Source organism: Egretta garzetta, unplaced genomic scaffold, assembly GCF_000687185.1.
Source record: "Egretta garzetta isolate BGI_Z169 unplaced genomic scaffold, ASM68718v1 scaffold235, whole genome shotgun sequence".
Classification (NCBI taxonomy): Eukaryota; Metazoa; Chordata; class Aves; order Pelecaniformes; family Ardeidae; genus Egretta; species Egretta garzetta.
In genome coordinates, this window is record NW_009259792.1 from 1,064,251 (window position 1) to 1,089,181 (window position 24,931).

The 24,931-nt window shown below is 41.1% G+C and overlaps 2 protein-coding genes across 2 annotated transcripts; one reads left to right on the forward strand and one right to left on the reverse strand.

Annotated features, from left to right (window-relative positions):
• The first annotated feature begins 2,246 nt into the window (after positions 1 to 2,246).
• ENPP5 (ectonucleotide pyrophosphatase/phosphodiesterase family member 5) lies at positions 2,247 to 14,002 on the forward strand. Its single transcript, XM_009639640.2, has 4 exons — positions 2,247 to 2,592; positions 3,016 to 3,885; positions 7,723 to 7,899; positions 9,848 to 14,002. Exons 2-4 carry the CDS (start codon positions 3,021 to 3,023, stop codon positions 10,219 to 10,221), a joined length of 1,416 nt encoding a protein of 471 aa, XP_009637935.1. The 5' UTR covers positions 2,247 to 2,592; positions 3,016 to 3,020; the 3' UTR covers positions 10,222 to 14,002.
• A 3,704-nt stretch (positions 14,003 to 17,706) lies between these two features.
• On the reverse strand, positions 17,707 to 23,055 carry ENPP4 (ectonucleotide pyrophosphatase/phosphodiesterase 4). Its single transcript, XM_009639641.2, has 3 exons — positions 22,138 to 23,055; positions 20,997 to 21,167; positions 17,707 to 18,107 (listed from the first exon to the last, which is right to left on the reverse strand). The coding sequence occupies exons 1-3, from the start codon at positions 22,958 to 22,960 to the stop codon at positions 17,707 to 17,709; spliced, it is 1,395 nt and encodes a 464-aa protein (XP_009637936.1). The 5' UTR covers positions 22,961 to 23,055.
• Positions 23,056 to 24,931: the final 1,876 nt, after the last annotated feature.

Below are 24,931 nucleotides of genomic sequence, written 5' to 3' on the forward strand. Positions count from 1 at the left end.
ATGTCCTAAGTTAAATGGATAACAAACAGATTAAAAAAGAGTGAAAAGCAGGAAGAACTGCAACAGCAGATATTCAGTAAACAGTAAAAAGGAAATACTGACCTTAGAGGATGTATATGCATTTCTAAGCTTCCTCTTTATATGTACAATATCTATTAACTGCATCATTTTGAAAAAGAGAATTTGAAGATGATGTATCTCGAAAAAGATCCAGTATAATGTAGATATTTGGAAGACATTTATTATGGTCTTAAGTTGAATAGATAATCAGTTTAGGGATCTACACTCTGAGTGTGTGTCTGTCTGTCTGTCTGTCTGCCTGCCTGCCTGCCTGTGTGGCAGCTCCCCGCCTGGGCAGTCAGATGCCTTCCTCCTGCCAGAGCCCTGTCAGGACCCCAGAGCCCTGCTTGGTGGTGCTGGGTTTTGCACCAGGGTAGGTTTAGGTTGGACATTAGGAAAAACTTCTTCACAGAAAGGGCTGTCAGGCTCTGGAGTGGGCTGCCTAGGGCAGGGGTCGAGTCCCCATCCCTGGAGGGATTTAAAAGAAGGGCAGACGAGGTGCTTAGGGACAGGGTTTAGTGGTGGGATGGCAGGGTTAGGTTAACGCTTGGGCTCAATGATCTTAAATGGCTTTTCCAACCTAAACCATTCTATGATTCTGGAGAGACCTGCACCAGGAGCTGTGCTCAGGGTGGATCCAGTGAGGACCAGGACAGGAAGGCCTTGAGAAAAACCACTATTTATTAAAAATGTTCAATAACAGCATTTGGCAGTGTCGACATTATTAACTGTGTAAAATTCAGAAGTAAAGACCTGAAACTTGGGAGGGCTTAAATTCACACTTGTCACTCCCCAGAATGGAGAATTTATGACTCAGCTGTGGGCTACGCTTAATTTGGCAGAGGGGGTGCGGATGGGTGCAACAGCCTGTCCTCCCTTTCTTCCTCGAGATTCAGGTGAAAGGAATTCTGCGTGGGGTGAAACCGAGTGGTTCTGCAGCCTTTGGGTCTGTGGCGCTTGCTGAAAGGGGAATTACACCTCTGAAGTGTCGGTTCATTGGTAGCAGGACTCTAGGCCTGGATTTTAAGTTTGGGAGATGCGCAAGTTTGGTGTCATGCTTGGCTACCTGCAAGTCAACAGTGCCTGTGCTGTTTTCCAGTGTAACTGTGTATATGAGAGATTTAGCTGGGGAATTGGAGTAGGAAAGTTTCCCATGGAAATTATCTTGTGTTCTACCAAAAGGACAAATCCTATTCCATCATTACAGTGGTATTCAGATGCTTGTTGCGCTATAACTTTTTATATTAACGGGGATATTTCTGTACTCTGGATATTAATATGGATTTAATACTTACACAGTTGCTGTTTTCCAGCTGAATTTCAGTAGCGACTTGCTCCAGAGTATTGCTGAGAAATGGGAACCTAAGGGCAATGGTGTGGAGTATCAGTACAGTCCACATGCAGGATTGCATTGAACAGTATCTGGTCTTGTGGTTAAATGACACCGTTGAGCAAGAAGCAGGGAATATTAGTGTGACATTTGAGGTCAGTCACAGATAGGGAAATCCGGTGTGAGGGTTCTTACAGGAATCTTGCTTTGAGTTGGGTAACTGAGTTTTGAACAAGGAAGTGTTTGGGAAGGGTGGAGGGAAACCGGGCCAGGGGAGGACAACCCAATGCAATATGAAGTTATGTGTCATAGTGTGTCATACTATTAGATAAGGAATGCCAATCATAGCTAGGAATAGTCAATATCCTTGGCTCATGTGATCAGAATTAGTGCTGAATGTGTATGCAAGGAGCAAGCGCTTTAGGGGACAGTGTGCATGGTCGCCATCTCATGCAGTTCATGGGTGGGGTTTGTGTTATATTTCTTGTGTCTTGCACACTTCATGCTGCTGGCGCTCAGGTAGCAGTGGTATTTGACTGGTAAGGACAGACAGTGCTTGCTTGAAAGACGTAGTGTTTCCAGTGGCTCACAACTCTACCACTGAATCTTTCGACCACCTCTTTTCTATGCATTCAGAGACCTAAGTGGTCAGTTAGAAGAACTTAAACTGCACGCTGACTTGTATGACTTGTGTGTGTTCTTGTTTGTAAAGCTGTCTGTACACTAGAAGTGACCTTTGGTAGCAAGTGTCAGAATGAATTGATCAGCAAGAGCTCCATTATGTAGGGGAGCTACGATCAGATTAGAGATGTGATAAAATGTTGGGAAACTGATGTTCCTGCTCTTTGTCTAACTCTTGATCTGACACCTTTTAAGCAGCAAAACCTTTTTAATGGATATACTGCTATATCTGAAATTCAAAGCTTATTTGCAAGTTTCTCTACTAGGAATTGTACTCTGCATGTTTAGTAATCCCATACCGAGTATCGGGGCTGAGAAGCTGTGATGGTTTCTAGCTGGTCCCCCTTCCCTGATAGGCGCTGTGCAGGCGTGGAGTCTTCCAGGATCTACTTCCCGCTCCCATCCACTGCTCTGCCACGTGATGCTGGTCTGTCTGTGCCACGCTTGCCCAGAAGTAATGCTCCAGAGATCTTAATGAGGGCTATAAAGTTCTGGTGGAGATGAGCATTGTTATTCTCAAAGTGAGTGCTGTCCTTGTTTACGTCTTGACTCTTAACAAGCAGAAGCTTTCTCACAGGACAGTTTCTTACAACTTGGAGTACAGAAACTACTTGAAAGCTTGTCAAATTGCAAGAGCAGGGGTTCCTGTGTATTGGGAGCAGGAAGAAAAAAGTAAGAGGTTGGGCAGCAGTGGTGGATAAAGAAATTGCTTTGTAAACTGTGTTTCATTTAACAAATTGTAGTGTCTCACTTCCCATCTCTGAAGTTGGGATATTGATATAACTGACAGGGAAAAGGTCTCGTTCCTATGTTTGGAGTGCTCAGTGTTAGTAAAGCAAGCTCTATAAATACAGAAGGAATATTTTAGCTACTCATTCTTAAAACTAAGTTATGACTTTGACAAACACATTAACGCAAACAAATCTTCTGTCTCTGCTCAACAGATGCCATGTTGCCTCAGAAGAGGGGACAAATACCTTCCAGAATAGCCATGAACTGTTACTGGAAAGTCCTGGCAATTTTCTCACTGTTTCTTCCAAGAGCATTGTCTCTCCAGCCAGCCCAGCCCAGAGTATTGCTAGTATCTTTTGATGGATTTCGATGGGATTACATCTATAAAGTCTCGACTCCCAATTTTCACTATGCCATGGAGAATGGTGTTCATGTCAAACAGGTCACTAATGTGTTTATAACCAAAACGTATCCTAATCATTATACAATGGTGACTGGTCTCTATGCAGAAAGCCACGGTATGGTTGCTAATGAGATGTATGATCCTGTTCTGAATGAAACTTTCTCTCTGAACAAAATGGATATCCATAACTCCAAGTTCTGGGAAGAAGCCAGCCCAATATGGGTAACGAACCAGGGGGAAGGACATAAAACTGGAGCAGCTATGTGGCCTGGAACAGATGTGAAAATACATGGAGTCTTTCCTACATATTACATGCCCTACAATGAATCTGTTTCCTTTGAAGACAGAGTTGCTAGGCTTATTGACTGGTTTACATCAGAAGAACCCATAAACTTTGGTCTCCTATATTGGGAACAGCCTGATGAGATGGGCCATATTCTGGGCCCAGAAAACCCACTTATGGGACCGGTAATTAGTGATATTGACAAAAAGCTGGGATATCTTATGTCTGAACTGAAGAAAGCGAAGCTGTGGGATGTGATAAATGTCATAATCACAAGTGATCATGGAATGTCACAGTCCTCCTTGGAAAGGCTCATTGAGCTTGATCAGTATGTGAACAGAGCGCTCTATGAAGTCATTGATCACTCTCCTGCAGTAGCTATTTTGCCAAAAGAAGGTAGGAGCTATAGCAGTAAAATTCTCTGAAAAAAATACTTGAGTATTGAATCTTTATAGACTTTGTTCCTTAACTGAAGTGGCGGTAGCAGCACTGATGCCAGTAGGACGTCAGCCTTGAAGAAGGAGTACTTGCAGGATTGCTTCTTTGTTCTTTTTGCTAGCTCTGTCAAAAGCCTGGATTAACTTTCTGAAATGAAAAGTGAGCAGATCTGTCCGTGTTGACTAATATTGCCAAATACCCTTTAGTCTTTATGAGAAGTAAGATAATCTAACGGCATTAGCAAGGATGAATGGTGTTCTAGATAGGTAACGACTGAATGTTACATATCTTGCCTTTCGTCAAGATGATAAAGCCATAGTGGAAGAATTAGATTTCTAACTCAAACAGTAAACTGAAACCAGATGGGACCTTTGATAAAAGAAAGCCTGTGTTGGCTCTTTGATTAGCTGCCAGCTATTGTAGTTCGCTACTTTAGGTTTTTCCCATCACGCTGAACAGCCAGCCAGTTATGTTCTTACATTTTTATTGTGATAATGACGGGCAAGAATACCGTTGGAATTGAAATCTGAAGTCTGGTTGCAGTCATTGAAGGGCTGCGTAAATGTCAGGTGTGTGTTTAGAGTCACTGATGTTGAGGAGCTGCTTTTTATTTTGATGATCAAAAGCTGTAACTACTTGGTGTGAATGCATTAACCTGGAAAATAGCGGTTTTTATGTGGGCAGGGGTGCCAATTCGGAAGTTGAGTTTTAAGGTGGCCTTCTGAAAAAGGTGGGGTTTAGGATTTCTGTAACATTTTCATCACTAATGGATAGCAGTTTGTATTCAATGCCCCAGCAGGGAGGGTATTTTTCAGACTTAAGTGACTTTTAAATGTGTAAACAAATGTCTCTTGTAATTTTTAGTTTGAAGAATACTCCAGACTAAAATGCTAGCATGTCCAAACTGAGATCATTTGCTGCCTGAGCACACTTGGGTGCTTGTAGCTGCGTGCTGTTTCTCTCGGTGGTGATAGAAGAGCCAAGTTTGGGAGCTTCATCCTAATGGAGACAAACATAGTTGACCAGGATGTTCTCATTACCAAATAAAGGAGTTGTAAAAGTAAACTTCAGTGCTGAAACATCTCTGTAAATGCAGTAAATGAGAACTTGAAACTGCGTAACCTGGTTCTCCTGTCTGCTAAATGCTGAAAAGAAATAGTATCTCTGCAGCAATTAGATGATAGAATAGTAAAAAAGCCATTTCAGTAGATTCAGAAATAGCTTGGACTTGGTTTTGCCCAGAGGTTCAGATATTAATTACGCTACCAATAAACAAGAATTAGTTTTGAGCACAGCTAAAATTCCTTCCTTCGTGTTACCAACAGTAATTTTCATTATAAGACAATGAGCTTCGCTCTCAGTTTAGCTATGAAATAACGTATACTTAAGTACGTAGGACTGATTCTTCAACAGTTACTCCATTTGTCTTGCTTAAACCGAGGGAATGGTAAAACTTAGTGACACATTGAGAAAAATTTTGAATGCTTAAGAATGCAGCAATTTCTGCTACTGTAACAGTTTGGCTGCGTATTTCTTCCCCAAGTGATGGATTAAAGCCATTATTTAACCATGCTTGTGTATATGTGTAGAACCAATTATATGTTCATGAAGATGGTACATGCAGCACAGCTGGTGATGCTGGCCTGTTTCTTGCATTTAATATAAATATATTAATTCAAATAATTAATTTAGTGTAAAAAACATAGTTTGCTGTATTTGGGGCTTCTCCTCCCTGTTATCCCGTATAGAAAAGTGGCCTAACAAAATCGATTTTCTTACCAATATAGTCCTAGAAATGCTAGATTCAAGTCCCTTTTCTTGTTGTTGTAACTATCTCTATCATATCTGGACTTTTGCTGTCTCACCTTGACCTTTATTGTGTTTCTTAAGTTTAGTGATTATTTTTTTATGTCAGTTTGAGACAAGGAACTTTATACATTAATCTATTTCCAGTTTTCCTCCAGAATTTCTATACTGGATCCTAGGAACTGAGGGGGAAAAGGAAGACGGTTTCTTTAAAGACACTGGGCACCTCCTCCCAAACTTTTTTTTCCTGAGATGATGTATTCAAAACTCCATGCAGGCTGTAAATGGCAGACCAGCATTTATCCTTGGTTTGCTTCAGGCAGTGTCTTGGGTCAAACTAAGCACTTGTTCTTGTGGTCATCAAGGCGATCGTTTCTTGGGACAGGCAGTCGGAGCAGAGCTTGCTCGCAGGAACACCCACTGCAGGATGTACAGCTAGGGGTGAAGGCAGAACTAGCGAGGAACGATAAGTCAAAATGACAGGATGTGCTTAAATCCTACTTGTCTGCTAAAAACGGCAGTGTTGGCCACAAAGAAAATGTAAACATCTTCGAACGGTGCTCCAGATGTTGTAGCTCTGAAAACTGGCCTGCAGAGGCTAGCTGTGAACTCGGCTGTGAACTCCGACTGAATTGTGCGTGTGTGTAGCACAAAGTGTTTAAATAAGTCATGGAGCTGAGTTATTTGGTATGTAATAGAAGTCTGTTACATACGCTGCATAGCCCTCAATAGGAATCCATGCTTAAATGGTGGTGGGGGGGTGGTGAAGAAATTTGCTGAGGTGTAGGTTCCTGAACTTGCTTTTGTGTTCCTGTCTGTGTGTGCTTGTTCCTCCTTTCTGTGTGCTGATATTCTGGCTTGTCCAACTGCTTTCTGGCCGTTCAGTGACTGTTACTGGAGAGAAAAGCTCAGAAACTGGAAATAAGCAAATAAAAAATTGGGGGTAAAAACCGCCTATTTATTTGGCAGTGTTAGTACAGCTCTTGAGGGTTTACGCTCGCTGTGCGGTAGGTGATTAGGGAAAGGAAAGGAGTAGAGACTGAGAACATAAAGGAGTAGGTAGTGCTGTGAGCCCTTATGAAGACACGGAGTGGCTGACAGTTCTAGACTGGAAGTGCCATCTTCATCTGCCAGTCCCACCCATCCCTTCGTACATTTGTCGTGTGGTGTTCCCCGCTGAGGCCTCTGCAATCTTTGTACAGCTCCTGACGTGTTAGTGGCATCTGGACCGTGACCTCGGGGCTTCCGCTGAAAGATTAACGCCAGCTAGTTTTGCTTATCCCTAGGCAATTAATTGCTAATACTATGATGTTACACGGTGCATAGCAACAAACTAGCTACTCTCTCTAAATTGGCTAAACTTGTCATCGGAATGGTAGAAGATCAAAACTGGGAATCAAATGAGGTCAAATATTGAGCTGTTTATTGGAGCATATTATAGCAGGAGAAATAAATAGTTGGGTTCACTCAGAAATAAGTTTTCAGAGATGCGAAGAAACCAAGTGGCTTTTTGGCCTTTTAAAGGAAAGCAACTAACAATTAAACTGCTTTAAAATGAATAAAAAGTGTCACCTGTCATCATAGCCAGCTGGGGGAAAAACAATACGGCCTTAAGGTGCTCATTACCTCGTAACCAGGTTTAGGAGCCATCTTCTTGCTTTCAGGCTTTGCATAGAGCTAGGAGGAGCTCGCTTCTTTTCCGTGAGACTTAACTGAATGCCTTCCAGCTCACGCTTGTGAGAGGCTTACATTCTGATAACTGTGAAATGAGGGATTTTTTCTAAAATTAGCAAGGCACTTACTGCTTAGGAATAGGCTGTGAAGTCTGATGCCAGGTGTGATCTTACTCGTTGTCTCTCACAGCTATAATTAGCTTGTGGGGAAGTGCATTTTGCCCTCTTCTTTCAGTTGTATTTAAACTACCGATGAGCTCAGTAATCATATTGGTGTGTTTAAGTTTTGTCTCTTGTTTCTTTTGTTTGTTTGAAGGCAAACTGGATGAAGTATATGAAGCTTTGGCCAATGCTCATCCCAACATGACTGTCTATAAAAAGGAGCAGATTCCAGATAGATTACATTACAAACACAACAGTAGAATTCAGCCAATCTTAGCAGTGGCTGATAAAGGATGGGAAATTGTTTATAATAAGTCTGGCGGTTTTCAATGTAAGTATCCTGTCTTTACAGTGTTTTGCTGTATCTTCCTAATCAGAGGCCTTACATGGTACTTCCTCTCCCAATCTCAATGTTAATGGGAGGGAAAACTGAAGCTAAGTGTGTAGAATCTATAATTTATTTTTCCTGATGGGATGGGAAGCACCCTATGAGTAAGGGAGGGGGAACTGGACTTACCATTTCTAAACACTTACTGAGATAAGATCATTCACATGTTTTAGTGGCCACATACTTGAGGTCTTCTTGCGAGATCTAGCAAACTGACAAGCACTTCCTGAGAGATTAAAAAAAAAAAAAAAGTTGTAACTGAACTTGTTGAGTAGAGGATGAATAGCATTGTTTTATCATGCACTATTTATTTACTGAAGAAGGGTTGGGTTGGAAATACAAGAATGCTTTCTGAAAGTCCTCAGCTTCCATGGATGCCTACACTTCCAGTAACCTTGTTCTATTGCTAGAAAGAGTCTCTGAGTATTGTGTTACTGTACACCAGTGATTTTCATTTCCCTTGTAGGGTAAGATGCATTCTATTTGGAGGAAAAAACCCTACTTTTATGTTCCTCACCTTGGGGTTGTGAAATTTATTACAGGTAGAATGGAGACAGTAAACTGTAACTTTTGATGAGCTAGGAGGAAAAATAGGTGTCATATGGTCAGTTCTTAAGTTTCTTAATTTAAAACCTTTTAAACTTTGCTACTGGTTATCATCTGCAAGACACAACAAATTTTTCAGTTGTTATAGCTGATGAGAGCAGCTTTTTGGGCCTGCATGTTCATTCACTTTTTTCAGGGTTTTTAGTGCCCCTGTAAAGAAGGGGCACTGGGGACCCACTAGCGAGATTCATAAATTTTTTTCCTTCTTGATGAGTAGATAATGCACAAAATTGGACAAAGTATCAAAGCAGTCAGAGCTTAAATTCTGTCTGCTACTAGGAGTCAGACAATCTGTCTCTACATGGATTTTTTTTTTTTTTTTTTTTTTTTAAGGTACAAATCCCAGCAGCCTCCCTCAGCAGAGCTCAGGGGGAACAGGCAAAGCCCACAGCACAGGGTCATTTTGCTGCAGAAGGTCCCGCAGACCTCAGTGGGAAGGAGACCTTCAACTCCAGTAGCCCTAACTTCTGCTGGGAACAAAACATGAGCATCACAAGGACAGGGTGGCTGTCCCCCTGGCTCCACGTGGCAGCAGCATGCATTACAGAAGGCCCTTAAGCATCTCCTAAGAAAGTTTCTGTTGTGCCGAGAGATGGCTGCGTCACTGACGTAAGGGGAGAAGGGATCAGGTCCTAGCTTGGGGGTTTTAGAAACTGGTGAGTCAAGTATCTTTGAGGAACTGCTTGGGTATGGCCACAAGCCAGGGCCTGGCTCTTCATTTGGAGCATCCTGTGAACTTCCCACCCCCATGTTTTCCTAAGAGATCTTGTCCAATTGTAAAGTTGGAGTTCTTCCTTTAGGAAAATCAAGGAAACTTGTGTGTAGCACAGCATGCTGCATATAACAGTGCTGTTACTGCCATGAGAGCTTACCTTCTTTTTTTTTTTTAAGGCATCTTCTCTTTGTAGTTCTGAGACTTGGTATTTGCTAGGAGACCTTTGTGCTGTTGATCAAATGATTCTTCTAAACCCCAATTGTAAAGTTGGAGTTCTTCCTTTAGGAAAATCAAGGAAACTTGTGTGTAGCACAGCATGCTGCATATAACAGTGCTGTTACTGCCATGAGAGCTTACCTTCTTTTTTTTTTTTAAGGCATCTTCTCTTTGTAGTTCTGAGACTTGGTATTTGCTAGGAGACCTTTGTGCTGTTGATCAAATGATTCTTCTAAACCTCTGAAAGAATAAATGACGGCTGTTCCTTTTCTGCATTATGCCAATTCTAGGAAAAGGTTCAATGCTTGTTTTGCAACTTCAGAATATTGACCTTTATCTATCTTTTATTTCTAGTTGGTAATCATGGATATGACAACATCGTACCAGAAATGCATCCAATTTTTTTGGCGGTTGGGCCTGCTTTCAGAAAGAATGCCACCAAAGAAGTCATGAATGCTACAGACTTGTACCCCTTACTGTGCCATCTACTTGGTATTAACCCACTGCCAAACAATGGTTCATTCAACGCTGTGAAAGATATACTTGCAGAAGAAGTGCCTGTAGCTTTTGGAACAGACACCTATGCTACTGTTGTAGGAGTCTTTCTGGGCAGCTTTCTTGTTATGGTTTTTATTGCAGTTTTTGTTAAGCATTTTATCCTCACCCAAGCACATACCATGCAAATGCAACATACCGAAGCTGCCCAGCCGCTGTTGCAAGATCAATAACACTTGCTACTATCTCCTGTTTGATGCTTAAAATAAGCTTATAAAAAAAAAAAAAATATGGAGGTGGTTCAGCATAAGTATGTGGAGTAAGAGGAAATGGATGCTGATCCATTGGTACACTGGAGTACGTACATACTAGGCACGCAGAGAAAGTGTGTCTCTGTTTCACCCTGCAACCACTTAATCTTTCAGGGGTTGAAAATATTCTAGGTAAACTTCAAAGCTGTATATGTATGTAGACATGTAGTGACAATAGACCTTGAATACCTCATTCTAAAAGCTACTTTTAGGGAAATACCTAAGTACCATCAACTGAGGTACACTTCACAGGCTATTACATGATGATCTAATTTCCCCCATTGCCCCCCTGCCCCCCCTTTTTTTTTCTTTGAGAGGTTTTTTAAAGTCTCTTAGATTCTAACATGTCACTGAATGTGACTAGACTTCTTTGGGCTTTTTTCTTCCCTGCCCAAGGAAGCTTTCGCATGGATCACCATTAGCGATAGCTTGGTGGATTAAATCCTGCAGAAACCAACATTAATAAGCTAGGTCATGCAGTGCTAAGTGTCTAAGTTTAGAGTTAGGCATATTTCTTTAAACTACTGTGTTAATTGTAGCCCCTAAATATGAATGTAGGTGGTATTGCCTTTAGCAGTCAGCATTAAACGACTTGATGTTTTTTTTTTCTTTTAAACTTGGGTAAATACAGGTTTTCATGATTTTAGGTAAATGTAGGTCTTTACCTTTTCTATTGGTTCCTGTACACTGGAATAAATTTTCTAGGAGTTCCATGCAGGAGAACAACACCCATATATCCAAACGGAGTCTTTTGTATTTCTGTGATAAGAGGGTTCTTTCAGAAGAAGGCAGATGAATCAGTTAAGGAACATACATGTACAAGCTGGTTTCAGAGTGCTGTCAAGCTTGTCACTGGGTGTAACATCAGATCTTTTACTGGAGACTCTTCTCAGGCCTGAGCTTGGGTTGCTGTCTTGTGTTTTATCTGATATGTCTGGGTGGACCTTAGAATTTGATGAGTAGGATTAGACACACAATTTAAGGAATAGCTGTATAAATCTTAAGCCATATATACTCTTAAATCTGAAAAAGCACGCTTTGATATGAAAAAAAGGTATAAGACTGGAGTTTGTTCTTCCAGAGGAAAGTCTCTGTCAGGGAAAATTATTGAGTCAACAAACCTATATATTACTTTGATTCTTTTTTGTGTGGGGCAATAAATATTCTTGCTATTGTGGGTTTTTTTTTATGAGCTCACTTAGGTGAGAAGTTGCTGACTAAGATTTGTATGAAAAAACATGGTATCAAGTGACACTAGTTGTCTAGTTGTTGGACTTGGTTAAAAGCTGATTTTTTTTTCCCCTCCCTGTGTGAGTTAGTCTTTCTCTGCACTTTGCTTCTGAGTACAGGGCCTGAAGGATAAAGAAACTCATTCAAAATTCACACAAATACTCAGTCTGGAATTTCTGTAAGTGCAATTCATTGCTTTATCCACAGCACCCAGCAGAGGGCAAAGATGGGAACTTCTTGGCCTTGGATGTGCTCTGTCAAACTTGATGGTGTGACTAACAGGCTAATACTGCAATCGGGAGGGCTGTTAGCAGGACAAGCAAGGAGCTGCAACAAGCTGGCTGACTGAAGTTCAAAACTCGTTTTGCTAAACTTAGTTCTAGACTTAATGAATGATGTCTGGGTGAGTTCAGAAGTGAGTTTACTCTGCCTCAGTGATGACTCTACTTCCAACACAGTGAGGACCAGACAGCTCATAACGTGGCACTGTAATCTGTTGTATTCCTCCTCCGTGATGGCAGAGGCACTTGCTTAGCATTAACCTGTCTTGCAAACAGATGTGGAAAGTTTCCAGAGGCTGCAGCTAGGTGCACCGAATGCTGGAGAGGGAAGGCAGTGAAATAACCCAATTTGAGGTGTATGCTGAAAGTCTAGCTGTAATAGTAGCTTTAGGAAGACAGGAAACTAGCAGATGTGTTAGGAGGACAGCCCCTTAATTTGCAGAATATGTATGAAGTCTTAATCTAACGCATTACGGGAATTCTGCTGTTATTCTGTGCACTGCCTTGCTCTCCTATGTTGCCATTTTCTTAAGAAAATACTGAAGGAAAACTTCTGGGATAGCTGTGCCTGACACTGTAAAGCTGATTCTTGGTGGAGCTGACTATTTGGTATGTCTTAAATCTAATTTGCTGATGCCAGCTAAAACTGAATGCTGCAGGGGCTTATCAAGCTGAAAGATGAAGGCAGTAATGATGCCATGGTAGTTTCTAGAGAGGCTGGGAAGTCAGAGTAGAAAACCTAAACCTCTAAATTGTTCCTAATCACTTCCCTAGCTACCTTCCAAGAAGTGGATGGCAGATAGCAAATTGATGCAGAGTCCACCTTTTCTTGCTTAAAAACAAATTGTAGCACAAACTTCGTGTGTGTGTGTGTGTGTAGATAAAGATCTACAGGCTTGGTTAAGGGAGTAACAGTGAAGACTGGAGATGCTGTAATCCTCACCTGTGGCTACCTCAGTTACTCACTTTCTCACTTTAGAACATGCTGCTTTAATAGAAATTCTTCTTATTGTAGTCATTTCATAGCGATGCTTGTGGCAGATGTAAAAACTGGATTGTAATCTCAGAGGTGTTCATTAAACTCTGGCTTTTTTAATTGTGACAGGTGTAGTTCTACCATCAGCCATGGTGACCCTTCATTTTACAGAGGGGGTGAAGTTGGTCAGTGTTGTTCAGCCATCCTGGGACTTAGGCTTACCTGCCCAAACATGTGACGAGGGAAGAGCCGTAAGTTTCCCCTAACAAAGGGTTTGGGAACAACAACATTCAGAATAGATTGGGAACACGAACATGAAAATTCGTCTCGATGTTGTTGTTCTGCATTGCACTGTAAGGCCCTTTGAGGAGGGTAAAATGAAACTTTGTAGAAAACTGAAGGGAATCTTTCAGCATTCGGGTATTTCAGTTTAGGTTTAAACATGTTTCCTTTATTGCAGGTACTGGGTAGTTAACTTGTTAGGATATTTGCCTAGCCAGTGTTAAACAGTGTTTTAAGCTGTTGGGTGTATGCTTAATGAACTTGAAAGCACATGGTGGCGCTGGAGAAAAATAACCAGCTTTTTCTCTGGTGAACGTGAGTTTTGTCAGGCTACCTTTTTGGTTGGGGAGGATGTGGGATTTGGTTTCTGTGTATATGATACTTTCTATGATGTACGAACACGTTTATTGGAAAGTAGCTTTGAGAACATTGTGTACCACTTGTAATTCAGGCTTGAAAACAGAGAAGCTTGCATGATTCTGTCTTTTATTATTGACCTGTGAAGCATAGTTTGAGATATCAAGCGTTTTCTTTGTTTCTTTCTGTTTGGAAATGTTGAAGTTGAAATATATTTTTGCTATAGTGCTGTCAAGCATTGAGTGCTTGCTTCATTTAAAAACACGCCTGGAAAAAAAACTTGGAATTGTAGGGGGAACATGGCTTTAACTCATATGCATCCCAAATCTTTCTTGTACTATGCCCAGTGTACACCTTCATTAAAAATAACTGGAAGTGTGATTGATAGAACTTAAGAATTTTAGGCCGAAGGTCTTATATAAAAGACTTCATTTCGCACCTTGCTATTGTATATGGAAATAACAGCTATCTATCTGTTACCAACAATGGTAATAGTTTCTTTCAGAATCTTGCAGATTTCATGGTAAAGAGCTGCAGTAATGCTGTTTACAAAAAGTGCAGTCTCAAAAAAAAAAAAGGCACAAAAATGCCTATTGTAAGATGAAGGGTTGTGCATCGTGACTTTTCACAAGCGTGGAACATCACAGTCTGGAGCTGTGTGTGGGAAGAACAAGAAACGTGCAACTGCTGAGGCCTGCTGTTTTGTAAAATGCAAATATAGCAGGCTTCTGAATTTTCCCTACTTCACTAATGGCCATCTTGACCGTACCTACTGTGCTGGTGTAGGTACCTTCACTGTAGTGCAAACATGGTATTTCTTGAGAGGTAGCATAAGCATTTTTTAGATATTAGGCTACAAAAATAGTTGCAAGCACATGAAAATGGTGAGTTCAATAGTGGTATCTGCAGCATTGCAGATGAAATCCTAATCTGAATCATATTAAGTTACGTTAACAAATCTCTATTACTGTTTTTTGCAATAAAAGGTGGTACACCATGCATATTAAAGAAAATGTCTGTCCCTTCTGATCCTTGAAGGTACACGATGTTGTTGGGTTTATTTTCATAGGCAGTACATCCTTTTCAATTTATAGCAAGTAAAACTTCCCCCTAAAGTAAGTGGGTTTGATCTATAATTAGAATTCTGGAAGTGTTTCCTTGTTGCTAATGGACAACAAGCATATAAACCCCAAGGGGTGGGTGTTCTGAGGCTTTTCTACCCCATGTTGAGAGTTCCTTTATGGAGGCAGCCAACATAACGAAACACCACTCTTCACTGCTGGGATGTAGAGTTACAAACCTCCCCACTTCCCTTCTAAACTCCAATGCTAGTTTAAGTGTTAAGAACTTCCCCATAATATGCCTTGCCTGAGCCTTGTGGAGTTGTATATATTTAGCGAGTCATTAAATGTTGCCACAAACTACTGCAGGACATCTCCTTTATCACAGCTTTGAGGAAGGGGGAAGCCATAGCATCTTCTTATTTTGAATTATCTCTTCAAAAGAATATCAGCTGCTGACTTTCACGAGCGATAATTCATACAAACCCTAATTAGGTAATTGGAAATAGTTCATCACATTTAAGGCACTAGCACTAATAATAGTAATTAGTTAAAAATAGATAATTTTTAAATATATCAGCTTTGTCTCTAAGGAGAAAGAGGTGTTTGTCTGGATTCTCTTGCTTTGGGCATGATCTTTATGAAATCCTGGATGTACAAGAGCTATTTTGAAACCCTCCCTGCCAGCAGCAAAGAATTGTACCAGGAAGAACACTTGGCACTCCTATGGATCCTAACGCATCCTTGGAAGTGAAAATAATTAGCAATGCAACTGGAATATAGTTTATTCTATTTCTTTCTCTAAACCTTTCCTATAAGAGCACTGCTAGGACTCCACACTAAAGGGAGGAGCAGAGGGGGAGAAGGATTTCTGCTGGCTCCTACCCTTCACTTTCTGGTTTCACAGGGGCTCAGTGGCCTGGAGCCGTTCTCATCAGAAGGGCTACGTAGAGCCAGAAGGAGAAACGCACTTAGTCCTAGGTTTCCCCATCTGTAACAATATTCCTATTTCAGATTACAGTGCTGCCATTGCACTTCAGTCAACATTTCAATTTCTGGTAATTAAAATCTTGGTGGTAACCTTGACACCTGGCCTGTGATGGTGATGCACAGAGGAATTGAAAGCACATCAACCACACGCTGTATGTTAGCTAGGAGGGGGAAGGGAATGATAGAGTGGAGTGAGTACAGTGCTGATCAGCTTTAGCATGTAGAAAAACCAAAGCCTCACAGGTAGAGCACAGTACAGTTTGGTCTTACCAAGTCTGCCAGAAAGATAAACACAGTTGAGTCGAGCCTTTCCATATACAGCTGATGCAAAGCATCTCCCAGCAAGCCTGCCACCCTCTGAGGATGGCAGCCTTCATCAGCAAAATTACAAGAAACTAACAACTCTCTCCAGTGTAGGAATTCAAGCATCCTCCCTTTTACAGCATCCCTAAGCCTTGGTTCTACCCTGCAAAACATTCCCTTCATAGCTACTCATTAACCTTACACCGCTTGTTCTATGTAGTTATTGTAAATCTTCCAGCAGGATGAAAAAGTGACTTCTATGTTCAGTTATCACTCTATTATATCAAAAGTCTAAAATCCAGTACAGTACACTGCCAGTAACAGTACAGATTTTTTTTAAGGGGCCAGAGCATCTTTCAAGTTCAGATTAACCTAGAGTAAAGCATTAGTCAGTAAGCAGTAATGAGTAGTTTAAGAAGGGAGGGAAAAAAAACAGAACAAGTTAGAGTTTGTATTGTGTTTTTAATCAGTACAACAGAATTCTCAAATAGGAAGATACAAATTAGTAAAACTGCCACACATCATTTTTAAAACTCGTGTATTTTTTTCAGTGGGCACTTAAAAGTAACTTTTCCCTCCAAAGTCCACGCTCCCTCCCAGTTGGATCACCGAAAGGTAGTCTGTGGCAAATACCAAATGGCATTGAATTTGAGCTTGTGAGCAAGGAACTGCATTGCATGCTACCAGGTACCTCAGCGCTCTCACTTCAAATTACCAGTTCTTAAAACTATCAACCTTGTAGGAAAAGGACTTGGTACTGCAGTTCTCGTTTTGGGTTAGCATGAACAATTTAACCTCACATTCTTGCCTCACTAAAAGATAAGGTACCACTAAGGCTTTCTAAATAAATTTTTTTTTAATAATAGCAAGTGACTGGACTTGACCATTAACAAGAAATCAGGAGTTTCAATTAAGAGAACCATTAGCACTTGGCTTCACCAGAACTTTACATCTGTACAATTTAAACACTCTAAGTAACAGATCTTATCTCAAAAAATAAATTAACTTTTCCCTTTAAATTTCCAGGGTTTAAAATAAGACTTTTGAATCCTTGCTTGATGACTGCATGTCAAACTTCCACAGTTGTTGCTTTTTAGCACATGACAGCCTTCAGAAAATAACCATCAGCTGGTACACAGGGCAGAACCACCTTTATTACAAAAACACTTTCAGAAGAGGTGAACACCTGAAAAACTTGTCACAGGGTTTAGAAGCAGTAATTTTACTACTACAGCCCATTAAACTGAGTAATGCAAGGATTCTCTGATTAAATCGACATCCTTGAGATGCGCAAGTGGTACCACCCCAGCTCTCCAAATGTAGGAACTGTGGAACTGTGTCACCCACAGACACACATCTAGAAGTGTCATAGCCATCTGCCCAGAGTTACAGCTGCTGAACTGCACACTTTGCTGCTCAAAATAGAAGTGAGATGCACCAATTTGTTCCTCCCTGACTTCCGTTTTCTTTCTTACCAGTTTCTTGTCATATTGCTGGCTTAGGGTGGAAACAAAAGGATTGGACCTTCTCTACAACCTCTGTCCCCAAATTTAAGAACAAATCAGAATATACTGTCCAAATAGAATTAACTTCTAACTCGCATAAAAAAGATCTTTCCAATACAGGTATAAGAACACTGAAAGAAGTCAACATTAATTTAAATTTAATACAAAAAACCCAATTATCATTTACAAATATTAAAATTAACTTAGTCTATCCTGGCTAGTTCATACTCTGGAATTTCATTTTGAAAGCGTTCAAAGCCTTGAATGCAAAACTAAGCATCCTTATTATGTTAAGCATCTCTTCCAGCAGAAGGCCCCCTGTTCACCATTTTGTTCTGAAAATATTTTTACAGAACTACGAGTCAGGTAGCACACAGACAAGTTAGCAAGATCTGGCTGTACAGTATTTTGTATAGATACTGTTAAAGTGCATCAAAGAATCCCATCCAGTGCAAGTTCAAACTCTTCCTTAGATCGTCATCATCATACTGTAACTGAAGTCGGGAAAACGGCCGTGGGGGAGCTACTCTATTCTTTGAGATTATTATAATGCAGGTGAAAGTAGTCAGTATCATAAAAGCCCCAATAACTATCCCAATGGCTTCTGGAAGATTTATGCACCACTGGTCAGCGAGCAAGCACTTGGTGTTACTGAAAGTGCCATTGTGTGGCCGCGGTGTCAGCCCCAGGATGTGGCACATCATTGGGTAAATGTCAACGTTGTTCATCGTGCTCTGCTTGTAACCCCGATGAAAAGCAGGCCCGCGAGCGGCCAGGAACGGATGCATGCTCGGGAGAGCATTGTCATAGCCATGGTCGCCTACTGGAGAAATGCAAAGCGAAGAGTTAACATCACCGTTTCTGTTTGCATATTGAGTATTCCCCTCCCTCTCTCTCCCCCACCCCCAAAAGGCATATATTTTAATTAAAGACTAACGCAGAATGTAAAAGCAGCTGCTGGATCAAACACTGAAGGAGCCCAGTGTTCATCCCCCCATTATTTCCTTTCCTTTCAGTCATCAATATTTTCCATTTTCCCCTTCCCGCTCCTCATGTTGAAGTTGAAAAGGATGCTGCCACTCCACAAGTTAGTAGCCGGAATGCAGATCTGTACTTCTCAGGTTTTGGAAAGACATCTCCCCCTTGCAAAGCAGACACTTTAATTATGTGGTAAAAGCCAAGCACTTTCCCCTTGACAGCGTTCAGTTTGAGCACATTAAGTGCCCTCAAATCATGCTTATCAGATCAGGTACTTCAGGAGAAAGGATACCTGAACAGTCAAAACCAAAACATCAGTCAAAGGATCATGATGCCCGTGACAGCCAAACAACAAAATGTTTGTGTCTACAAGTTTGTGTCACCAGTACCTGGACATTTGGTAGGTTTTTAAGAAATACTCACTCTGATTTTTGGTGGAATATACACAACTAAAACCGAGCCACAGTCAAATTTCCTAACAACACGCCTGAAAAATCTGTCCAAGATGCCAAAAATTTCTTGTAGCACACTCAGCACAGTATTTGAGTGACTGCATTTAAGTTTTGAGTTCATTTCTTAGTAGCAGTTTAACGAGTCTCCCTAAGAACTGTCTCCTTGGCTGCTTCACTGACGTTTCTGATGTGAAATCTCAAGATTCCTATGGATTAGGTCACGCTCACCACTTCAGTATACTTCCAATACTCATTTTTAATGTTTTCCACCATTATGTTTGTTACCAGAAACATGCTACCGCACCACCTCTTTGCTTGTTGGTTTTAATGCAGTCCTATGTTTCTTGATGATATTTTTTTTTCCCCCCCTCTACTGCTTGTTTGTTTTGAACAGAGCTGTTCCAAGTCCACTTGCCAAGGAAGTTTCTCCTCTTTCACCTCTGAAGCAGGAGGGCTGGTGCGTGCTAACATCGCTGGATATAGCGTAGGCACCGGTGCGCTTGCCAGCCCTTACACTGCCGCTTTGTCCACAAAGACAACTACAATAAACACTGAAACAGCCTTTTAGGCTAAAACCTGCCCTGCCTGCTTCTGGGAAGCCTTGGCTAGCAAAATTGTTTTCAAAAGTGAGTCACTTCAACTGATACAATGTTAATACTTATAAATAAACACTTGTTAACTATATTTAGGTACATGAAATTGAATCTGACCATAAACAAGAAAGAGACCTCTATTAGAGAACAGGTCTGCTAAGTGCTGGCAATTTGAAGATGATTGTAGCTAATCTGTGGGGAAATTAAAATACAAACATATCTTACATTAAAAGCAGTACTTCTGTATAAATAGAATACCATGTTGGAAGAGACCTCAAGGATCATCTGGTCCAACCTTTCTAGGCAAGAGCACAGTCTTGACAAGATGGCCCAGCACCCTGTCCACCCGAGTCTTGAAAGTGTCCAGTGCAGCAGAGTCAACCACCCCCCTGGGGAGATTATTCCAATGGCTGACTGTTCTCATTGTGAAAAAATTTCCTCTCGTGTCCAGTTGGAACCTTCTCAGGATTAACTTGTACCCATTACCCCTCATCTTTTCCATGTGACTCCTTATGAAAAGGGAGTCTTCACCTTCTTTGTAGTCACCCTTTAAGTAGTGGTACACGGTGACGAGATCCCCTCTGAGCCTCCGTTTCTCAAGGCTGAACAAACCCGGCTCTCTCAGCCTGTCCTCATATGGCAGGGTTCCCAGGCCTTGGATCATCTTGGTGGCCCCTCTCTGGACCCCCTCCAGCCAGTAATGAGAACACTTGAAGTTAAACATGCAAAGGGCAGACAGCAAGAACAGCCAAACTGGGTGAACCCTGGAGTTTTGCACCAGCCAGCACCCTGTCTCTGACAGCAGCCGTAGCAGGTTGTCAGGGAGCTGGTGGCTGCTCGGAAACCTCCTGGAAGTTGGTACCTTTGTATTTCATTTCTGTTAATGGACTTTTCTTCCAAGAATTCACCCAATCACTTTCTGAACACACACATAGACATCTCTCTATATATACACAGCCTTCGTCTGCAACCAGAATTACGAGTTGAACTCCTTATAATGACATCTATTTGGAATTTCTTCTTTGCAATATACCTTCAAGTGACTGTTGCATTTTTTCAGTAAGTTATACATGCCTCTTGTCTGCCAAAAAAACCCGCATGTGAAACACCTGGAAATATATATACATACATATACATATATATTCATATATGTATGTAATTTGACATTCATAGCACCTACAAAGAAGAAAGTGCATAGCTTAGCAATGCACTGTGAGGAGTAACATCTCTTTGGGGTTTTGTCTTTAAAACATGCTATTTGATTTATTCCTATTATTTTTAGTATTTCCTCCTCCCATTTATTTTTGTTTCCTAGTATATGTACTGCAACATTAAATGCTGTGTCTTGCATTCTTCAATTTATGCTCCCCTATATGTATTTTATATACAAAAAATAGTTAAACCACACTCTAGTGGAAGCTCGAGACAGACTGCTAACTTGCCTAAGATAACTCAGGCTATTACACAAAGTGTTTTAGCCAACTGAATATCCCCCATCTCTTCTTCGTCTGGTAAAACACTGCAGGCTCAGGCTGAGAGCTTTCTAGAAAATACTGAGGTGTTCCTAAAGATGCACAATGCCCGGACTCCACTCACTAAGCTACGACCATCCTACAGATGGCTGGAATAAAACAAAGACAGTTTACTGACATAAGCCACCAAGAGCACAAATGAGGAAAACACGCTTACATTTTAGAAGTGACTCATTTTGTACAATTGTCCAGCCTTCGTCTGCAACCAGAATTATGGGTTGAATCCTCTTATTATGACGATAATGAAATCTGTCTGGAATCTCTTCTTTGAGATACACTTTCATGTGACTGCTGCATTTCTTCAGTAAGTTATACACATCTCTCTCGTCTGCCAAGAAAAAAACCTGCATGTGAAACAGCTGGAAATTATGTCCCATTTACTGCAATTATCTGTTATTAAACCCAAGATCCATTTTTTTCAAAAAAAAAAAACTTTTTTTTTTTTTTTTAAAGGCAGATAGGAAAGGATTTTTTCACGTCCCCAATGAAAAGCTACACATATCATGGTGGATCCCACAATTTGGTCTCATCTTAAATCAGGCACCTTATGGCTGTGGTTTTGGACCTACAGTTCAACTTACCCTCTGGGCTTGCAGGGAAGGAGGGCAAAATTCAAGCAGAGAAATCAAGAGAACGCAATCACACACCAAAGCAGTCAATATTTTAACAAAAGCAGCAAGTATTAAATTTTGTTACTGTATAAATAATTTTGTTTGTTACAGTTGCTTCAGTGTGGCCACAGTTACGGAAACCGAGACCAGCAGTGTCACGGTTTAAGACAAGCATGTTCGCAAGTACTCTAAAATACAAGAACTGAATTCACGGTATGATAACTGAAGTTTCATTTGCAGAAACGGAAGTGGTAAAGTGATCAAAGTTGGGTTTAGTTTTTTAATTGGAAGTTTAGACAATGACAATTTTTATTCAGAATAAACCTGAGGGCTCATTTCATGCTCACTGTGAATTACAGCTGTGTAGAACAAGTGAGCAACAAGAGAGCAGGCATACTAAGTGCCTATCTGCTTCTTCAGTAAGCTGTACCACGACTATCTTTACCACCCATAGCAATTGGACAGGAAACACTCCTTGGCCCATGGATTACCAAAACAAAGTCAGTCCTAAATAAACAGACATTCTTTAGCTTATTCATTAAATTATGTCAAAGTTGTACAATATGAACTACACTGGTTTTGCAAAAGATGAGAACAGTCTATCCTAGCATGTACTTTTTAGTAGTAAGATAAACAAGATTTAATATTCAGTGTATGACTTAAAAAAAAAACAATCCGAAAACATACTCTGCCTTGGCAGCACTGCAGCAACTGGACTCTTGTCTATCAGAGTGTAGTTATTGCGACCAATGCAGTCATCCAGGATAATCCGCTTCTCTGCGGAACAGGAGGCCATTCCATGATCACTCGTTATTATGATATTAATAGTGTCCCACAAACCTAATGCCTTCAATTTATTAATAAGGAAACCAATATGATTATCCACTACTTCTAATACTTTGCGCATGTTCTCAGTGTCATCTGGTCCATACTTGTGTCCGCTTACGTCTGGCTCTTCCCAGTATAATGTAGCAAAACTGACTACTGGGTTAGAGCTGTTCAGCCACGCAACGATTTTCTCCACTCTCTCCTCAAATGTCACAGAAAAGTTATACTTCATAAAGAATTGAGGGGTCGTATTGTTGATTTTTACATCAGTCCCAGGCCACATTGCAGCAGCGCTTGCTCCACTTCCCTGCTGTTGATTTGTTACCCAAATTGGAACTGCCCCATTCCACCAGAAGGGATCTGAATCATTGAACTGTGAAAACTTTTTCTTGGCATCTGCATCATACATGTCATTAGCCACAATGCCATGGCTTTCCTCATATAAACCTGTCACTATGGTATAATGATTTGGGAAAGTCTTGGTAATAAAAGCATTTGTAACTTGTTTTACAAGCACGCCATCCTCAATGAACTCCTGAAGATGAGGAAGTTTATAGGTTTCCAAGTAATCAGCCCTGAAGCCATCAAAGGACACGAGGAGCAACCTGGATACTGAATCACCAGCAGAGTGAGCACAGCAGGCAATTATTCCAGAAAAAAATAACATTAACATCGAGTTCATTGTTGATACTTCAAAGTATTTCCAGCAGGTAACCAGATGCACCTGAAAAATTAAAAAAGATAAGGTATGTAACAAAATAATTGTGCTGGAACCAGTTTAACTAGCTATACATTGTGTACACCTTCCTTACAGAGGTTAACTGCAAAATAACCAGTCTAAACAACCACTTAAATCAACAGTGTATTTCTCTACTGACTTCAGAAGTTTCTCATATAGCCTCATAGTTCTTCATATATTAAAAGAAATGAGCAATGAGATTTTTTTGCATGCCAGACTAAACGAAAGGAAGAATTGTTTTCTTTCTTTTAAGCAATTTTGCCATCGTTCTGTGTGTCTTATCACAATTCTACAATCCAAGACAGGCAATTAGGATGTTCAAGCAGAGGCACCTGAACAGTTCCGGCTCCACATTTGAGAGTCCTGTGCAGCTCTAAATCCTATTTACACATTATTCTGCAGAGCACAATTTTGTTTTCTGCTGTGATTACAGAATCACAGAATGGTAAGGGTTGGAAGGGACCTCGGGAGATCATCCAGTCCAACCCCCCTGCTCAAGCAGGCTCACCCAGAGCATGTTACACAGGACTTCATCCAGGCAGGCTTTGAATATCTCCAGAGAAGGAGACTCCACAACCCCCCTGGGCAGCCTGTTCCAGGGCTCTGTCACCCGCAAAGTCAAGAAGTTCTTCCTCATATTCACCTGAAACCTCTTATGTTTCAGTTCGTGCCCATTGCCCCTTGTCCTCTTGAAGATATTTGTATGTGTTGATGAGGTCCCCTCTCAGTCTTGTCTTCTTCAGGCTGAACAAGCCCAACTCTCTCAGCCTTTCCTCATTGCGGAGATGCTCCAGTCCCTTTATCATCCTTGTTGCTCTCTGAACTCTTTCTAGCAGTTCCTCATCTTTCTTGAACAGGGGAGCCCAGAACTGGACGCAGTACTCCCACCTTTCCTTTTCCAGTTTCCACCCTCTCAAGTTGCTGAGACTTTTTGAGCCTTTAAACATTCCTATTTATTTATTGCTTACTCTATACATGGAACTGCTAGGAGTAACTTCTTTTTTCCTTCTAAGCTGTTTTACATCTACCGTAACACTTAAACCTGTTCTTTATGTATCATATTTGTCTCTCACTAAAAAAATTAAAATAAATAAAGACCATTAGTAGCCTTAGCTACGAGATGAGTATTTCTCACCAAGGAATTTGTGACTATTATGAATGCAAGGTATGAGTTGTAAGCCCCCCCGCCTGCCAACTTATTATATGTGACAGGAGCACTTTGTTCAGGAAAGTCCAGGATTATTCTGTAAGCCTTTAAGAAAGAGGAAGCAAAGCTCCAGGTTTCACAAAAGCTTCTGCAATACTGTTAGACAGCATATTTACTTCTCAAAAAGAACCCCACTCCAGCAAATTTCTCCTTTATCTCACTTGCACAAGCTAGGGCGATTCTAGGAGGAGCAGCAGGTACGTTCCTAACTACAGTAATGTCTTCTGGCCCATCTCGACCCTACCCTTCCCCCCAAATTCTTTAAAACCGTGAGTGTATTATTTTAAAAGCGTAAGTAGCTTTAATGGTAGCTAAAGCTTTAGCCGCGAGAGGAATTGAAAGCACGGCAAATCATCCCCCCTTGCAAACCAGCAGTTAAAAGTCCCTTAGAAGATACAAATGTTAGCAGAAAGGATCGTTAAAGACAGCATTAAGGTATCTCCCAATACAGAGGGCTCGTAACACACAGCCCCTTTAAAGAGGAAAAGACGAAAAAAGAAGAAAAGAAGCGAGATGAGCAGGGAATCGCCCATTTCGCGTTGTCAGGTGCTTCCAAAAGCAGAACCCAGAGTTTTCTATAGCGCAGCAAGACGCGAGGGCACAATACGAGCTTCGAAATACTCCAAGGACGCCAAGCACCGGTGTTTTTACGGGCTGTGTCACAGCCAACTACAAACCGCCGCCGGCTCCGCGGCCGCTCCGCCTTC